Consider the following 19,879-nt stretch of genomic DNA (forward strand, 5'->3'; position numbering starts at 1 on the left):
TCATCTCCGATGAGCCAGCTTCGTGTGAAAACATGAAGGTTCTAATGATCTGCTTCCTCTCTGCCCACTGCTGTTTATTCCAGGGAACTCAGACATCTTCAAGAACTCCCTCCTGGGAGCCCAGGGTAAGAAGAAGGCCTCATTTGTCCCTTTCCGCAACCCTCACCGCCCTCTGAAAGTTATTTCTCAACCACTGAACAGTAGGTAGTAGACTTATTTTCTAAAATCAAGAGTGGGAAGGTCATGAAGGGTCAAGGATGAGCTTCCACAATGTGGAATGCAGGTTAGAAAATGTTGAGATTCATCTCTGGAGTAGAATCCAAAATAAGCTCATATTCTACTGAAAATTTTTCATTCCTATGACCTAATTTAGCTGGAAAGAAGTGGTCAGATCTGCTTTTTTTTTTTAAACACAGAGCTACAGCCAGAAAGTGTGTTCTCCCCACACTTGCCAACCCCTGGGAAGACGACCTCTCCCCTCTCCTGTTCATCAGATACACGCTTCAGGTGAAGTCCTACTCCTTGATGAGGGCTGCCTGGGCATACTTTGAGCTCCTTGAGGTCCAGCCTTTGCCTAAGCCAACTTTGTAGCCCAGCAACAAATGGAGCCAGTATCTGTTAGGGACTCCATAGAAATGTGGGGAATGAATCCAAGAACCTTCTCTAGCCTTTTGCAATTCCTCTCCTGCTTAACACTAGCACATTTAGTGTCTGAACCCCTCATTGGAGCACCGATGCACCTCTGACTTGTTAATTAGCCCCTTTAAGACTGAGTGCCTTGTCCTTCCCACACATTGCCAGTTCCTTGAGGAGAGGGACAGTGCATCATTTCCTCCTGTATTTCTATTGCCTAGTACGGAGACGGTGCTCACAGATATTGTTGATTGAAGCACTGTTCCTTTTTGCCTGGCAGCAATGTCTGTTGGAAACCACAGTTAGAAAACTGATTTTGCAGAAGCCACGCTTTTATTGTAAGTACATCTACAAAAGGGGTCTGGCTTCTGTGTATTTCAAATGGAGAGACCAAGCGTTACCGGCCCATTGGTGCTTTGCTGTGTTCAATCACATTTCTTGAGCAGTTGCTTGGCACCTGACACTGAACCACACAGTGTTTCTGCCTCATGGGGGTTCAAAGTCAAGAGGGGTGTTTTGCTGTCCAGCCCTGACCAGGGATTAGTGTTTGTCAGCACCAGCTGGCCCCAGATGACTGGCGGGCACTGTACATGGTTCCAGACACCTGGCCTGGACCTTCTGGGTTGTGACGTGCCCCTGCGCTTACCTAGCGTAGCCCGCGCTCTGGCTGGTGCCCAATAGCTGTCTCTTCCCCTATCCTTGGTCCTCCTCTGAGACCCAGAATAGATTTTCCAGCAAGTTAGCTGTCTTGACTCGAAAAACTCTGCACCGTGTTTTCTCTGGAAACTTCAAACTTAGCGTCTCAAGGAATAACGGCAAAGGGGAAATGAACTCTGACAAGGCTAATAACAGGGATTTCAAGTAGCGTTTTAGGAAGCCAGTCGCAGAGTATTCACGTGTTAATTCACTGGCGTGTTCTGTGGCAGGAGCACCCCCACTCTGCCCTCCCCCAGTTCCAACTGTTGTGCTGCAGCGGGATTTGGTGTGAGTCTGGGCAGAGCCCCCCCAGCCCCCCTTTTACGAGCTGCCCTCCCGATTCTGTTACAGGCAGAGTCTGGTGAAAGTGATCCTTGCCTACCAGTCGCACAAAGGCGAGGAGCTCTACCAGCCTGCTCCTCCGTGCAGCTGCAAACCGGTGCCAGTGCGGGCTGTGCGCGCCGGGCTTTTCACCTGAAAATGAGTGGGGAGGGGTCTTGACGAGTCCCGGACACCTCCGGGAGTGGGACGGGGAGGGAGCTGACAGCCGGAGGGGCTGGAGACCGCTGGTCCCCAGGGATCAGCTTGCCATTAGCTGCTTCTTGGAGGCTCCGCGTACCAGTCGAGCATCCTATCCTGCCTGTGGTCCAGAGGGTTCTGGCGGCGCATCTTGCGGTATGCCTGCGTGGATTTGAGCCATCGCCCAGAGGCGAGCCCGCATTCAGACACGGTGCACCGGCTGGGGCAGGGCTGCGTGCAGTCAGTGCGAGCGCTCCGCTTTCGGCGTCTGCAGAAGCCTCCCGACTGCATGGATTTGGCTGGCTGATTCGCCGAGGTGACTGCCCAGGAAGACTGGCGAGCCTGATCCACACTCCAGCTGCTGTGACAACTTCGGGGCTGGCTGTTTACTTCTCTGGGGGCCCGGGACTCTGTTGGGCACCGCAGTCGCTCCTGCCACTGGCCGGGCTCTGAAGTCGGCCGCGAGGACTCCTCTGACGGCATCCCCAGGAAAGGGGAGGAGGGGAGCGAGGAGGGGTTAAAAGACAGCAGAAACCCCCCCAGCTGCTCAGCCTCCCGTGACTGCCTGTGTTCTGGGGTTCTGAGAGGGATCGCGCGCTGCCCGGGGAAGCAATGCAAGTCTCCATAGCCTGCACAGAGCACAATTTGAAGAGCCGGAATGGTGAGGACCGACTTCTGAGCAAGCAGAGCTCCACCGCCCCCAATGTGGTGAACGCAGCCCGGGCCAAATTCCGCACGGTTGCTATCATCGCGCGCAGCCTGGGGACCTTCACCCCTCAGCATCACATTTCTCTCAAAGAGTCCACCGCAAAGCAGACTGGCATGAAATATAGGTATGGATGTCAGATTCCCTCTCCCCGGGCTTTTTGTGTGCTATACAGGGGCAGTGGGGGGCAGTTCATGCGTTTTGAAAAGTGTGACTTAGCCACGGGCCGGTTGCCTAATTTAGAATTCTCCCGTGTCTTGAAAAAAGCTCCTTAGGAGAGGGGAAGCCCGAAGTGGCTGTACTGTGAGTGTATAGTATATTTTTTTTTTTTAAGGCAGCCTATTTTGTACATTCTCAGGTGCTGGGAACACCTTAGGGGCTGTATGAATTCCTGTCTGCACAGAGGAACACAACTGCTGGAAGCTGTATTGAGATCAGGGTAGTTTTTCAACTGCCAGTGTGATGGTCCTATTTTATGGCGTAGACTGTAGTTTCTGTGATTTTACTACTCAAATTAGTTTCCCATCTAGTACTGCATACTGATTTATCTTTCAAAAGACCAAGACAATAAATGCTATGCAAGCCCTTAAGGAAGTTTTGTTGCAGGAAGAAACGCCCATTAAGGTAAATTACATTGAACACTGATGTCTTTGAATCCAAATTACTACTTGAAATAAAATGGAGAACTTCTTGTGAACTAGGAAGAAAAAGTTAATTGTTGTAATGTGAGTTTCCTCATACATTTTGAGCTCCCTCTTCCTCTAGGTTGTTTTCCGTAGTTGGCAACCTTCCTGGTAATAGTTAATGTTCTCCTTAATAAAGAATGACTTAAATTTGATAAGTAGAAAATTTCATTATTCAATTAGGTGACTTCTGCCATCTCATTCTATCTGCTTTGCACTCAGCCTTCCTGGCTTTATTTCTTTAAACCTACTGCACTTTTGTCTCAAAGTCTTTACAGATGTAGAGGAGAGAAGCAAGTTGTGCATCTTCCAAAAGGCTTTGGTTATTCTAGCGTGCAGATAGGATTTTTGTCAATTATTTACATTGGAAATAATGTAATTATTGTTATTAATGTAATTTTTGTTAGGAACCCAGTTTTAGGATGGAAAGAACTCAATGTGATTAAAATAATGCACACCTGAGACCTCCCATGTGGGGCTTCTGAAAGAGGCATTTAAATCAATTTCTATAAAAGTTACTCTTGTGATTCTTTGTGGAGTTACAGGAGGGCTTCTCATTGCAAAGGCACAGAACACTCTCGTTTTGATATATTTCTGAGCCATTAAGAAAGCAAGCCATGGGTGTGGATTGGGGGGGGCGGGGGTACCTAAAGCTTTTTGCCCCAACTGCAGTAGGATGTTAGCAGCCTGACTTCAGGCAACTCTGCTTTCCCCAGTATTGCCATGGTGGTGAGTGGGGCCCTACAAGGACAGTTTGCTAACCGAGGCTGCAGTCTCCGGTGCACTGGCATTTTGGATGGCTGCTTGTGTGGTCCGTGCCCAGCCCTGCCCCACAGACACTGAGCTGCTCTGCACGCAGCTGGGGTGCTGCGAGGGGAACAAGCTGCCGCCTTCATCAGCAGGGCCCAGAGGAAGGCGCCACCCGGAGATAAGGCAGATTCCAGAGGTGACCTGAAGTGTGGCCGCCAGCATTTTAGCAGCACCTTGAGCTTTGAGCTTGGGCACCTTGAGAAGAAATAAAAAGTAACACCCTTCGTCTCTTGTGGCAGAGTTTCATAGATGTTCATGCAGCATTGTGTTGGAAGAGTTTGCTTTTACGAAGGCAGGACATTTCCATTAAGGTTTTTCTGGTAATATTCACAGCTGAGCTCAGGCTGGAGGATAATTGCCTGGCTTTACAAAAGCTCAGTGTGCGAGTAAGATTCACTTGGGCATCTTCCATTACTGGCAACTAAGGACAGCTCTTTTCTGACAAAAAAAGTTAGCCATCTGTGGTTTTTCAGTTTTCTTTGAGTCATTTGTTGTTTATGGTGACTGGACAAGTTTCTCCACTCCTCTCTTATCCAGAACCATTTTACCTATGGTTTTGTTGTGTGTGAGTAGGACTTAACCCCTCTCTCCTTCAAATGCCACTCAGAGTGCCTTTAGGTAAGAGATTATAAGATTGCGTCAAATGTACACTAAGACTTTCTTAGGGTTGGTGAGAAACGGAGGAGGGAGAGAAGGATTAGCTCTATAGTTCATAAAATATGATAGAAATATTTTTGTTAGCTGAATTGTCCTTTTCGTTGACCTTAATGTCACTAAAATATCATGTGTGATTGATAACAAATAGCAAAAATTAAAAAGTGGCTAATCGTGTTTACAATACCTTTCTCATCTTTAAATAGTTTCTCTAAGCATAGCTTAATCTGGGATCCATGAAGTCTATAGAAGATTTAAAACAACAACAGGGTCTTTTCATACATCTTTTTCCCAAGGGGAGGGCTCCTAGCTTTCATCAGAATCTGAAAATGTCTACCACTCACTTTTCCTTTTTGACAAAAAACAGTGTTAGAGTGTAGAATTTTAGTCAATAAATATTTATTGAGCATCTATTCTGTACAAGGAACTCTACTAGAACTGGTTTCACAAAGGTGCAGAAAGCAGACTAGATTTGGGGCTTATATTCAGGTTGGGGAAGCAGACCACAGATAAGAAAATAAAAAGTAATGCTCTATTAGGAGAGATTCTTTGGAAGGCTATATTTGGAGAGGGTCATGGTCATGCCTGGGCTACCTCAGCTTCTCTATTTTGAGGCTACCATCTCTGCTTCAGTTTCAGAATTATGGTTGCCTCTTGGAGCATGAGGAATGGTGCCCAGATTGGCCACCTATTTGCCAACCCAAGGACTTTTTTTTTTTAAGGCTCCAACCCTGCTGCGTAAGGTGCTACAACCCTGGCAAATGAGTAGAATGCTTTTCACTCATTTAATGCCTTATAATTTTTAAAGCCCCACTCCTATTCTAGCCTGCGATTACCATCCATCAATTAAGAGCTCATGAACTTGGGATTTTAGAAGGAATTAATGTACACTTATGTGAAGCATCTGAATTTTGCAAGAATAAAATACTCAAAGCCACTGTTACCTTCACATTGCCATTGTGCAAAAATCTCACATAAAGTTAGCTTTTGTTTCAAGGCTAAGGATGAAAAAAAAGTCCACTAGAGAGATCTGCTATTTAAATGCTACTTTCAGCCTGAGAGAACAAGATTCCACCTAACATTTATCCTGGGGACTATTCTGTTTGTAAATAAGACTATTTCATTTCTTATAGTTTTTACATTTGTGCTTTGTTAATACATGAGAGTTTATTTTAGTTTTGTGTGTTTTTAATTTCAGAGTTCATCACACTGTGTTAGAGTTTGCTGTATACTCTGATATATGTAGACACATACACACTTTTCATCCTGTGAAAGCTAAATCATTGAGAATAGAAATTAAATCAGATTTGTTTTGTTGTTGTTGCTTATTTGGTTGGTTGGGTGTCTTTTTTTTTTTTTAAGATTTTATTTATTTATTTGACAGCCACAAGCCCGGGGAGCAACAGGCAGAGGGTGAGGGAGAAGCAGATTCCCTGCTGAGCAGGGAGACTGACCCAGGGCTCAATCCCAGCACCGTGGGATCATGACCTGAGCTGAAGGAAGATGCTTAACTGACTGAGCCACCCCGTCACCCCTGGTGTCTTTTTTAAAATAACATTTTAAAAGGATCCTACTGGCATTCACATGGTCTCAGAGCTTTTGTCATTCAGAATTGAGCACATTTGTACTGATAAGCTACCCACCCCCATTCTAAAATTGTTACTTTAGTCCTAGAACAATTTGAATATTGATGGACCCAATTTCATCTAGAAAAATCTTACCTGTAACCTATATACCCATGTCAGTAAAACATTGTGCTATAATGTCACATATAACAGGCTTTGAAATTCTTACAAGAATCAATTTTGTTGAGCAATAATCTTTAAACCCCACTTTAGAAAGTTATTTTTTCCAGTTTTTTTAGGTTAATCATATTAAGCCATTTTTTGTCACTTAAAATTTTTTTTGAAATATTTACAGATTCACAGGAATTTGAAAAATGTAGAAAATTTCTGTGCACCCTTAATCCACTTTTCTCTAGGGGTAACATCTTCTGTAACTCTAGCACAATATCAAAACTAGTAAATTGACATTGGTACTATCCACAGAATTTATTCAGATTTTACCAGTTACACATGTATTCATATGTGTGTATGCTTATATGTCTACGTGTTTTTTTATCACATGTGGAAGTTTGTGTAACCAGTACAGTGAAGAGTCCAAACTATTGTATCACCATGAGGCTCCCTCAGCTACCCCTTTATAACCACATCCATATAACCCTCTAATCCCTAGTCTTAGGCAACCACCACTCTCTGATCTAGCTCCATAATTTTCTTGTTTCAAGAGCATTTATATAAATGGAATCCTATAGTTTATAATCTTTTGGGATTTTTTTTTTCACTCCGTGTACTTCTCTTTGGACCCGTCCAAATTGTTGCATGTCTCAATGGTTCATTCCTTTTTTTTTTTTTTTTTGCTGAGTAGTAGTCCATGGTATGGATATTTTGGTTTTCCTTTGGTGGATGATTTGTTTAAAAAAATCAGGTCATTGTCATTCTTATTTTTAGCATGCATTAGATAACTTCAGTTTACAGCATTATCCTCAAATTCCTTCCATGCCTTTCAGTAGCTCAGGGAATACAATCCAAACTACCTAACATGGTGCCTGAGCTTGTTCATGGTGTGGCTTCCATCAGTTTTTCCCAGTTGCCACTCTGTTCTCATCTTTCCTCTGATGACCACATGCTTCATCAGAAGGAGGACTCCTCATAGTACCCTGAACCTTCTTGTTTTCTTATGCTTCTGTATCCTTTTCTATTCTCATCCTTCTACTCTAGAATTCTCCTACCTCACTTGGTCAGGCGAACTCCTATGCATCCTCTAAGACCCTAGCATCACCTTCTCAGTGAAACCTTTCCTGTCTCCACTCCATGTAGCATTATGTAAGTGCTCTTTACTGTCTCTGCTGCAACGAATTATTTCTTTTATGGAAAGTATTGATTGCATAGTGTTGCTATTATCTATTTTATCAGTATCTATTTAATCTTCCCCATTAGTCTCTGAGCGGCTTGAGTTTTGGAGTTTATTCATCACTATAACCCCAGAGTCTAACCTGGCCCTTGGTATGTGATAACAAGTCAAGAAATGCTTAGAAAATGAACGGTGACACCTGTGGGACACTATGTTAAATGCTGGTCATATGAAGTGGGAGGGTTGTCTCTTGAGTATTTACAGTTTGGTGTGACTAGAGATCTACCCAAGAAGGCTTGCATATGTTAGTGATACAAAGAATAATTGTTGCTGTAGTTTGAGGAGACTTCATTCAGCAGGGGCACTAGGAGTCAGGGAACGGTCCCATGAGAAAAGCCAGCGAAGCTTGGTATTGAGGAAGGAGAAGCATCAAGATGAGCAGAGAGGAGGAGAAGTGCAGGTCGCCGTAGGGGCGGGCAGCATGTCCCAAAGACAGTGCATGTACTGGTGAGAAGTATTGGGCAGAGGGTTCGTGCAGGGAAGCGGGGGAGAGAGCATCTTGTAGAGGTGAAGAGAGTCAGGTTGTGGCACTTGGGAGGCTAGGGCAACTCATTTAGACATCAGGTGAACTTTAGCATTGGAGGTTGCTGATTTTCGAACAGCTTGTCTAGTTAAAGCTCTATTAAGAAAGGATTAACCTGGCATTTCCAAAGGGGGGGGGAATGGAGGGGTTATAAATGTGAGGTAAAGAATTTGCTTAATTCTATAGCATTCTCTGTTTTCCTGCCGAGGATCAAGACTATAGTGAAGACTCAGACCAGACGTCTTTCCCATGCCATTCCTTTCACAGCCCCTTCATTAAAGCACACGTGTCCTCTACCGTTCTTTACCTCCCACGAATGGTGGGCAGATTCTGAATCAAAGCAATTGAAGGGAAAGATCAATCTTGTCAGCCCATTACGTAAAAGGCAGTGAGCGTGTGTGTGCGCGTGCGTGCACGCGCACGCGCACACATATAGGGAAAAGTGGGAGGAAATAGGTGGGCTGAAGAGGGTGGAAGAGAAGAGCCAGCTCTGTGGCTGTGTTTCAAATAGAAATAATTTGATTTCAGTCCAGAAAAGAGAGCAGCTTGTTATTTAGAAAGCCAGTATATATTTATACATATATATGAAGAATGATTTTATATATATATGAAGAATACCATTGTCATTTCCACGGATACACATGGATGTGGGCTTTCCTCTCTTCCCCAAAGCAAAATGGTGAGAATGGGGAGGTGGAGAAACCTTCCTGAAAATTAGTTGCTGATTCAGTCTCATAGAGTTTATTCCACCTCTGCAAGGCAGCAGTCAGAAGTCTGGCATCCATGGGATGGTGAGAAAATGGTAGGAGGGGAGGCAGCCTCCCGGAAGTTGTTAGGCAAATGCTGTTCCAGTTCCATAGCTCTGTGTGTGTGTGTGCATGTGTGTGTGTTTTGCGTGTGCATGCATATGCAGCCCATGCAAGGGAAGCAATCTTTCCAAAGTGTTTCCAGAAACAGTTTTACCTTCCATCTGTAATCTTCAGTTGGGTTGTTGCAGATGAAGTGTCTAACCTCAGTCCACTCACTGCCCCTCTTTGGAAGTACGTTCATTTTCTAGAAATCCTTTCTCTATAAAAAAAAGTTCTGCAAATACTTGAACTTGTAGTAATTGGAGAAATGTCTGAGAAGGGGAAAAACTCCCATTACATGCAAAAGAGAGATCAGATTCATAAATTTGACTTTGAATTTTCAAATTCATTTCTTCAAACTTATAATTTGTCAGTATATTCACAAACAGAATGGGATTTAGGTTCAGTGAATCAAATCAAAATATAGAACTCTTGTTTTTTGTTTGTTTGTTTTTTTAAATTCAAAATTTCCCTTAGGAGAGAAACCCTTGCATGAGAAGAATTGAAATCGTAAGCATTGCCTCCTACCTTTCTTTTTTTTTTTTTTTAATTTTTTTTATTTTTTATAATCATATATTTTTATCCCCAGGGGCACAGGTCTGTGAATCACCAGGTTTACACACTTCACAGCACTCACCAAAGCACATACCCTCCCCAATGTCCATAATCCCACCCCCTTCTCCCAAACCCCCTCCCCCCAGCAACCCTCAGTTTGTTTTGTGAAATTAAGAGTCACTTATGGTTTGTCTCCCTCCCAATCCCGTCTTGTTTCATTTATTCTTCTCCTACCCACTTAAGCCTCCTACCTTTCTTTATAGGAATATCAAAGCCATTCTGATAGTCCTCAGACATGATTTAAAAAAAAAAAAAAAGGATTCTGTGCTGGAAATTGGTCATTTCATGTTTAAAAAATATTTGGTCACCAGTTTTCCACTGTTTTCAGAACTGAAAAGTAAAGAGTGATAGAGATTAAAGAACTTAAGGCAAAAGTCTTACAAATTTCCATTTCAGTATTGAGAATTTTTAATTCCATGTGATCACTGGAAATAAGGGAGTTAGCAGTGCAAGAACTTGAGATGCCATCTAGTTCAGTCCTATTATTTATAACTGCAAGAACTTGAGATGCCATCTATTTAGTCCTATTATTTTATTTTATTAAAGATTTTTATTATTTGCCAGAGAGAAAGCACAAGCAGACAGAGCAGCAGGCAGAGAGAGAGGGAGAAGCCAACTCCCCGCTGAGCAGGGAGCCCGATACTGGCTTTGATCCCAGGACCCTGGGATCATGACCCGAGCCCAAGGCAGCCGCTTAGCCAACTGAGCCACCCAGGCGCCCCCAGTCCTGTTATTTTATACAGAATGGCCAGTTCCTTGGTCAGAGTTACTCAAGGAGCTGATGGGAGGGCCAAGGCCAAATGCAGGTCTTCTGACTTTAGGAGCAAGATTCCTTACACTCCTTCAGCGTCTACCCAGCAGCTGCCGGATATGCCCCATTTTTCAACTTGGAAAGAAGCACAGTACATAAAATGCTTCCAGAAAGGACAATTCTCTCCTATACATATGCATACTTTGCAGTTGAAACTTTCCTCTAGAAGAAGCAAAGCCCTGCCAGACCAGCTCTTTTCATCTTACAGAGTTGTGAGGACCCCAGAGGGGCCCTGTGGTATGTGTTCTGAAGCTGGACAGAAATTCAGTTGCAGGTGGTAGTGTGCTTAGTGTCAGAGTTTTTAAAGAACTGACATCTCTGAAAACGATCTACAAAGCATGGGTACAGATGATAGGACCGTGCTCCATGTCAACCCTGGACGTGAAATGCTCATTTGGACATTCAGTGCTGAATACACTTGACTCCCCGCCATGCTTTTTGAGATTGCTTTGGAAGCCTGTTCCTGAGAGTCAGTATCAAAATACATTTAAAAATCCTCATTGCAGGATGATTTTCAGTTACTCAGATTGGAAACCAAAACAGAAGCCCAGCAGCAATTCTTTTTCTTGGAATCGGCAACCAGGGAGGACTCTGAGAGCACGCGCACAGGCCATCTGGTCCAGCCCCCATGAGAAATCTGTCCTGTTTTTCCAATTTGTGCTGTGCAGCAGCTACTTGTAAGGGCCCCTAAAGAAATATTGTGTAATCTCTTTTCACGGCAGTCATGAAAAAAATTTGGCTCTTCTTTCTAAGAATTAGAATCATTCATTGAGGTCTGAAATCTTCCAAGGAAGCAATAGAGTGAGGGTTTTGAGAACTCTTGTCTGTTGTCTGGACCCTAACCATCCAGTCCGGCTGGGAAATGAAGACTGAATGAGGAGCAGGGTAGCAAGGTGGAGTGGTGAGGCAAGCAGAGGTGCCCAGGGGCCTGCTGGATGATCCCAGGCTCCTACTGACACCAGGAGAGGGCAGGGATTCCCCCCATTCCGGGCCAGCACCTGCTTGCCTGGCTTGACTGTTCTACTGCTCGATCATCCAAGAGTCAAAAAAACATTTGACCTGACAAAACTCCTTCTTGCATTCGATCCGGCTCCATTCCTGATACACTGGAAGCTTCTTGGCCTGTCCTCTATTGAACAGAAAATGAGCTAGCTATAATTTCCTGTTTCATAAGTCCTCCCTGTTCTTCAAAGCCATTCCTGGGGTGCCTGGGTGGCTCAGTCAGCTAAGCGTCTGTCTTCAGCTCAGGTCATGATCCCGGGGCCCTGGGATCCAGTCCTGTGAGCAGGGAGCCTTCTTCTCCCTCTTCCTTTGCCCTTCCCCACTGCTTTTGCTCATGCTCCCACTTCCTCAAATAAATAAATGAAATCGCAAAAAAAAAATATAGAAAAAGAAAAGAGAAACCATTATTAACACTTAGCCATCTAATTTTCAGGATGGTTCTAGTTTTTTCCTCCAAGATTTCATTTTCTGAATCTTTACCGTGATAATGACTCTTACTGCTATAGCCTCTGTACAATGACTACCTCTCCTTGAAGTCATCCAGAGCTGGAGGCAATTCCAAGTAGAGGCTTAGACTTTTCAGGGCAGAATAGCAACGTCACCTAATAAGAAAAACCTGCTCTGTCCCCTTCTTTGCATTTGACGGCCATGCTTACTGTTTTTAGGTAGGAAAAAAAAAATCATTTTTAGCATTTTGAACTCATCTTTGAAAAAACTGCTGTGAAACAGATTTTTAAAATTCTAACTCATTAGAATCATGGAGGATGCCGGGGCTGATAGGTAGCAACTCTTACAAGAACATCAGCTCTAAAGGTAACAATGCTAACTTAAGTATGAAAAGGGCCAATTTGCTATACAGGTTTCAGTGGTAGTTGGGTATCCAAATAGGAAAACAGCTTATAAGTAGGACTAATGTGCCTTTTGATATATACTCTTATGGAGAAGGTTTTGGGGTTTTGTTTTGTTTTTTAATCTTGCAGGTTTAAAGATCAAGGCAAGTGTACAGGACTATTATTATTAAGCAGAAAAATTTTTTTACTGGTAATTAACGTCTTTCCAAGAGAGTGTCCCTGAAGGGATTCAGCCACAGGAAATTCCAAGCACAGTGTTCTCCATGATGATTTCGTATCTACTAGAAGGCCCATCTGGTTGAACAGAGCTCTTATATAAGAAAAGCAAGCTTTTTCCTGAAGAACATATGCTAATAAAACACACTCTTTTTCATTTCTTTGAAATTAATTCCACTTTAAACTTGTTTTTTTTGTTACTGGGTTTTTGTTGCTAGAATCTTTGGCCTGAGACCACAACAACAAGCTGGTTTATAAAAATCAAGTGTGTAAATAACATGGCTTTACCGAATGCCACTCTTCTCTCAACTCAGAAACCAGCAAAGAATTCCTCTGAGGCATTTTGATGGAAATAGGCCTTTTGACTCACCATTACTCCATTTCCTAACTCCACATGCCCAAGCACCATTATGGAGTCTTTGCATTTACCGAAAAGACTGGAAATGCTTAGAAAAAGTCTGTCTGATTTCGGAGGGTTTTCTTCTTGCTGCAGAACATATTTGTCAGTTTTAAAAGAAGATCTAGGAACTACTTAAATAGTGGGAGTGGGGAAATTTGTGGTCTGATATACAACTTCTCTCTCAGCAATGGCTTCTTTTTCATTTGCAGAGCAGTTTCAGATTTCAGTTTCCCTCAAATATGGTTTCTTCAAAAGCCATCTCCTGAAATCAGGAAGCTCGGATCTTAGTTTCCAAAAGCACAGGCTTCTCCTTACCCAGAGAAGAAAGTGTATGCTTGCCTGAGGCTTCAGATTCCAGCAGCTTTTCCCCACAGGCTTAACAAGACCTCTGTGGTCCTGTTTCCAAAAGAGTGGTAACCTTGAAGGGAAACAATATGTATACTTAGGAAGCAAAGCTGGACACTTCCTCATACATTCATTTCCTATTGCCACTGCAACAAATGACCACAGAGTTGGTATTTGCCCACACAGATTTATTCCCTCACAGTTCTGGGAATCAGAAGTCCAAGACCAAGATCAAGGTGTCAGGAGGGCCATGTTCCTTCTGGAGGCTTCAAGGTAGAAATTCATTCCTTTGCCTTCTCTGGCTTTTTGAAAAACCTTGTATTTCGTACTTTGCCGCTCCTTCCTTTGTGTTCAAAGCACATCTTTCCACTTCCGGTTCTGTTCCCACATCTCCCTTTTTCTCACTTTGATCCTCTTGCCTTCTTCCTGTAAGGACGACTTTGATAATGCTGGGTCCACCCAGCAAATCCAGGATAATCTCTCCATCTCAAAATCTTGAACTTAATCACCTCTGCGAGGTCCCTTTTATGACCTAGAGTAGCCTATTTGTGGGTTTCAGAAATTAGGGCCTTGAACCCCTTTCAGGGGCTGTTGCATGGCCTGCCATACCTGTGATGCTCCTAAGTTATGTCAGAGAGGGGAGAGTTAAAGGAGCCCAAAGCATCAGGCATTACATCCTCTCCACTTTCTCTAGCATCTTAGACTGAAGCAAGACAGTGACAGGAATAATGAGGTCATTGAAAATGCAGAGCACTGGGGATTTTCTCTGTATAAGGCTACAGCTTAGGTTTTTAATCAGAATAAAAATTCCTATTCACAGAGTAGAGATCCAGTGTGAAAAAAAAAGTTTAAACCCTCTTATCTCAGCCTAAGCATTTACTATCTTGGCCATTATTGCTCAAGTCTGCCCTGCCTGTTGGGCCCCTCAAGGAAGCACCTACTGGAAATAAACCTTTTTGCCTTTACTTTTTTTTTTTTTCCTTCTGAGATCTAAGTATAAGTTAGAAGATTTGGTGGCAGACACTGATAGAAAAAATCAATGGATGGCCATAAAGATGAAGCTGTAATTAAAATCACTGTGGCTCAAAAAAAATATATATTATCTGCATCCAGATTTCTTAACTAAGCCATGAGCTGTGAATCTTAATCCATCCTAGTACCTGGGGTGGCGGGAGCTATAGCCTTGAGCCTTTCTTCTTGATGGGCCAGTGTACCTCTGACGCTTTGTGTGTGCCCTTTAACAGTATTTGAGCTTTAACTTAACTCTTTCATAAAACTCAGGCTGATTCTGCCTCTTGAATGTTGTTGCAGCCGTGTTGTGGGGGAGGGTAGGAGAGCTTTCTTGCAGGGATGTGAAATTCTTCTTCTGAACCCTTCTATGAAATACTATTCTCTCGAAGCCATTAGGTTGGCCAGTCATTTTAATTGAGTCCTTCATGGTCAGACAGTGTGTTTCCCAGAGGCTGCAAGGGAAGCCATGCTCAAGTAAGTGGGAAGTGAGGAAGTGACCCCTTGGGGACCTTGCTGGTCGGGGACTGCGCCACAGCCCTGAACTCTAGAGCTGGCTACAAGGCATGCATTAGAATGCTGTACTGGAGGAGGAATGGGAAGGAACTGCTGTAGAATCCCTCCTGGGGCTGGACAACTCCACGTGCACGTTCAACCTCATGCTATCACCTTTCTGTAGATGTGAGCGTGTACTTAGAGCCCCCAGTGAACACCCAGCCCCACTAGTAGTACACGAGAGCAGGAGGGGGAAGAGGCTGACCTATCTTAGCTGTCCCCCAGATTATCACAAACCCTTATTCTAACCTGAAGAAAAAACTTTTACTAATACAAATAGAATAATGACAACATTGGTGAATGTTGACTGAAGAAATGAAAACAAAAACAAGTTGAAGTCTGTATATTTATTCCACTAATGAATTCTGCCTGGTTCCAGGTCATCGATGGCCCCTAAGGAAGCAAATATGAGTTTAACAAGTGTATTGCTTCAGCTTCATTTCTTCTTGGCGGGGAGGCAAGACTGTCGCCTGATAAGACCATGGATCAAAGTATTTGACCTTTAATGATGATTAGTTTTAGCTATAGAAATATTCATAAAAAGTTTATAGCTTTTCTTGTTGTTTATTTCTGCTAAGGATATTAGCAGAACGTAATCACTTGATAGTTTGAGATGGAAATGTTTTGGGGACAGGGTTTGACAGAGACAAATACTGATCATTATCAGAATGCCCGAATAACACTCTATATCACTAAAATCTTTGTTGATTGTCTCATGTAAACATTTTAACCAAGGGGTTAGGTTGACATTATTTATTATCTTCGAGGAAAAGTTTGAAGTGGGTGAGAGGTGGTGTTATGCTCTTTTTCAATTACAGCAACTGAGGCACAAAAACAAAACCTAATGATGCATTGTGTCATCTGAAATATCAGACTTTTGGTTTCAATGTTAAGTTCAGACAGCTTCTGGCCAATTTTTCCTTTTACTGACCCGCATATATTTATGCCAATGTTGACTCAGAACAAAAAGAAACCTAACATTGGCAAGTGACATTTCTGGACAAGGCCCTGTTTTCCCTTGTTGGCAAGAGGCTGTGGAAGGGTCCAGGTTCTGGGTAGCCTCCATTGTTACTCTGCCCAGAAAACCAGGGCAGAGACAGAGCTAGAGTAGTACAGTGGTACTAAGAGTGTCTACTCAAGGTCAGGGATGATCCCAGAATCCATAGGTTGATGGGAAGTTCAGAGATTATATGGAGTTTTTTTATTTTGGCATATCATGCTATTAGAAATCTGTCTTGAGTGGTAATGAGTACATCTTCAGGTATTAGTAGGTAAAGTTATATGTGGCTCAAGAAGGAAACAGATATTTTCTAGTTGATTTCTTTGATAGATATTTGTCATACATATTTAGCCCAGCAAGGGGTGTGCACAAACACAAAACATGGATAGTAGAAGTGAATGGCTTCATGGTATTGTAGTGAAGGCTTCTATAACACTCGTTTATGCAGCCTTGTCTTCACTAGCAAATTACTTAAATTCTCTGTGCCCCAGTATCTGTAAGATGGACCTGGTAATACTTTATGGGGTTCTTTGAAGGACTAAGATGGATACCCATTATTATCCATCATAAATTGTCAATATCACTAACACAATAGATGAAGCCCTAAAGCACATGATGATATCATTGCAATAGGTTTTTTTTTTTTTTTTTAAGATTTTATTTATTTATTTGACAGAGAGAGATCACAAGTAGGCAGAGGCAGGCAGAGAGAGAGGAAGGGAAGCAGTCTCCCTGTTGAGCAGAGAGCCCAATGCTGGACTCGATCCCAGGACCCTGAGATCATGACCTGAGCCGAAGACAGCGGCTTAACACACTGAGCCACCCAGGCGCCCCGCAATAGGTCTTTTTTAAAAGTTCATTTGTTTTTGCTTTAGAACGTTCATATTTTAACCCTCCCCAGTGCTAGCACAATGTCTGGCTTGTTGTAGGTGAGCAATGAGAACTTGTTGGATGGGTGATTGGGTGCATGAATAATTCAGTTTTCATAAGCTTCAAAGGTATCCGTGGAATTGTATGATAATATAACCCTCTTGGCTTCCAGTGCAGGATTCATTCTTTACCAGACTTCTCCTCTTCACAGTCCTGATGAGTTTTCTTTCCTTTAGTGGCAAGAATTCTTCCTGTTTGCTTTCGACCTTGGCTGCTGAAAAGACTGACCTATGTTTGCTGGTTTCTGTTATATCTACTTACACCCAGCCTCATCCAGAAAAGAAAGTGAGGTGATTCCCCAAACTGCATGGATTACAGGAAAGAAAACTAAAAAGACAGGGTTAAGACAGGAAATGACATTTGTTTCATCCAGACCTTAAAGCGTACACACAGCCTTGAGAAGCATCTGTTGCCCATTCACTGTGTTGTTCTAAAAGACAAAAGTGTGGCTGCGTGCAGGGTCCTGGGGAGGATGGTGCCAGGACTGCCCGAGTTTTTGTTTTTGTTGCTTTTCTGCTTAGAATGTGGGTCTGTGTAAGATGGTCATTCTTGAGTTATCACTTGATCCTTTCCAAAGAAGGGGGAATTGAAAATGAGATGGTTTATAAAACTCTATTCCTTATGGTAGGAAACAGTTGAAGTCATAAAAAGAGAATACCTGCATGCAAACTGTACTTTGGAAGCAAATTATTTTATTCATAAATAATACAGGTTCATATTGCTCAATTAAAGTTGGTGATATAACGATTCCCAAACTCCTTCTGTGACTTGGGTTTTGAACAGAACATGATGTGCAAATGGTGGAGTTTCCTCCTTGAGGAACATCTGGTCACTCTGGCCTTTTCTCAATGGCTGCAGGGAGCCGGGGGTCTGAATTCCCCAAGGACCCAGGCAGCAGGGCAACTTGATACCCCAAGTCCAGACCTGGTCCCTCCAGCCCACACTGAGCTACATAGAGAAGGGATCTTCTGGTGTGGTGGCCATGGGGGCAGCTGAGGAGAGACCATTTAAAAATATCAATATATGTGGTTTCTCCCTGCACCTCTGCAGTGTTTTCTTTGTTCAAGCAAGTAGCTTATGCTTTCTTATTTGCAGAAAGTATGTTTTTTGTTTTCAAAAGCTCAGGCTGGTTGAGGAGAGGCAGGTCTGAGAGAAAAGGCTTTTCCCAGATTAAGCTGAGATTCTGCTGGATGGGAGAGTTAGTGGAAGGTCTGTGGCCCCATGAGCCTTGGCCCTGATAGCATCCAAAGAATATGATAGGATTTCACAGGGAATGGTATCAGAGAGCCTGGATGCCCAGCCAGGGGATCTCTGAAACTCCCTGTGTTGCTTGAAGGTAGCTTAGCCAACTGTCATGTAGTCTGGGACAAAGGCTGTCTCTGGGGTAAAGTGGACAGATAAGCAATAGCGGGGTGATTCCTTGGTGCCCTGGGGGCATAAGACCATAGGACTGATGGCAACCCCAGCAGCATGGAGGAGACAAAGAGAGCCAGTATTGTCTGAAAGTTAATTTTTTGTCAGCAGGCGGGACGGCTCCCTGAGTTGAAATTAATTTATAGAAAAATTTTGATATGCTTTATTTCTTGAATACTTGAGTTTATGGCCTGGACTTCTTACCTGCTTCCTGTGCATTTTGGAAGGTTTACAAGTTGGGGAGGAAGGGTGCTCTAGGCATCATTTCAAAATGGGAAACCAGCCAACCAAAGAGGGATGAAGAAGAGGATAAATGCTTCATGCTAAAGAGACAGGAGTCCCCAGGCTTAGCCATGCAGAGACTACATATATTTGTCTTAAGAACAAGAGAAGTTATTTTTACAGAAATGGGAGACTTTATTTGAATTTTCTCATCATTTCTTTTTGTTCTACCTTCACAACAATAGAAATTATTTATTTGGTTAAAACTTCCTCTTACCAGCACACTTATTCCTCAAAAGGGTGATTAAATGGTCTCTACTTTGATTTAGAACAAGAGAGAATGTGATTAAAATTGAAGCTGAGTTTTGTAGTGCATAGCTGAGTATAAAGAGGAAATTAAAGGCTCTGAAGTCATCCTGAACTGAGGCCAAGGAAAGTGCAGACTTATAAGTAAGACAGGGCAACCCCATCTTAGGGAGCCTGTTGACTGACCACAGCAACGCCATCTTGGGGAGCCTGTTGACTGACCACATTATTAAACCCTCATGCAGTATTCTAACCACAATGTAGCAGGAGTTCATGGGCATATCTGTCTCATTATTAAACTATTGCCTTTAAAGCTTTTTCACATTTAATTACGGTTATTCAGAATGGAGTAGGGGTTGTACAGAATAAATCCTAGCAGAGCATAATGCTCATTTATATGGCTTCTTAACTATCAAGGTTGATAGGATTTCTAAGGAATGGATTCATTCAACAAACACTTCCTGAGCACCCACTCTGGGCCGGGCACCATTCTGAGTGTTGAGCATCAAGGGGTGAATAAAACAGTCTTTGCCTTTAAAAAGCTTATATTTTAGAATAGGGAAAGAGTGAAACAAACAAAAATGTTTAGCAGATCCGGAGAAGATACCTGCTGTGAAGATAAGCAGGGCAAGGGACAGAAAGTCCTGGAGAGTGCTATTGAAAGAGAGGGACAGGGATGTTTTTTGAAAACTTTTGATTGTGGACTGGAAGAGGGTGAGAGAGCAAGCCTTCTGAGTATTTGGGGGAAGATCAATCCAGACAGAGGAAACAGCAAGTTCAAAGGCCCTGGGTGTACTTTGCATCTGAAAACAGTTACGAGTCCAGTGAGGTTGGGATGGGACCAAGGAGGGAGAACAACAGCCAGGAACCAGATCTTGAGGATCTTGTAGGCTCTGGTGAGGGTGTTGGTTTAATTCTGAGTGGGATGGAGCCACTGTAGGATCTTGAGCTGAGGAGTGACAAAATCTGTTGCAGGCTTTGTAGGGATTGCTCAGATACCTCACCACAGGCATACACATGAAAGTCAAAGGGCCAACGAGATGGTATAGTCAGGAGAAGGTGACTTGAACTGGGGAGACAGTGATAGAAGTGGTGAGAAATGGTCAGATCTCGTGTAGACAGGTCTGTGGTGTTAATGACGAAGTTCTTGCCGGTGGAGA

At 43.2% G+C, this 19,879-nt stretch overlaps 1 protein-coding gene across 2 annotated transcripts in view; it reads left to right on the forward strand.

Moving 5' to 3' along the window:
* The window catches only part of KCNAB1 (potassium voltage-gated channel subfamily A regulatory beta subunit 1), a 380,466-nt gene that overhangs the window by 122,868 nt on the left and 237,719 nt on the right, over positions 1-19,879 (forward strand). The window contains exon 1 of one of the 2 annotated variants that reach the window (XM_004755617.3): positions 1,636-2,681. The exons of the other annotated variant lie outside the window; for it this stretch is intronic. Within the exon in view, the coding sequence (XP_004755674.1) occupies positions 2,461-2,681 (221 nt within the window). The 5' untranslated portion in view covers positions 1,636-2,460. Of the gene's footprint in view, positions 1-1,635; positions 2,682-19,879 lie in introns of those variants that run through there. 2 annotated transcript variants of the gene reach the window in all.

This window comes from Mustela putorius, unplaced genomic scaffold (genome assembly GCF_011764305.1).
Source record: "Mustela putorius furo isolate JIRA1106 unplaced genomic scaffold, ASM1176430v1.1 tig00003834_pilon_pilon_pilon, whole genome shotgun sequence".
NCBI classification, from domain to species: Eukaryota; Metazoa; Chordata; class Mammalia; order Carnivora; family Mustelidae; genus Mustela; species Mustela putorius.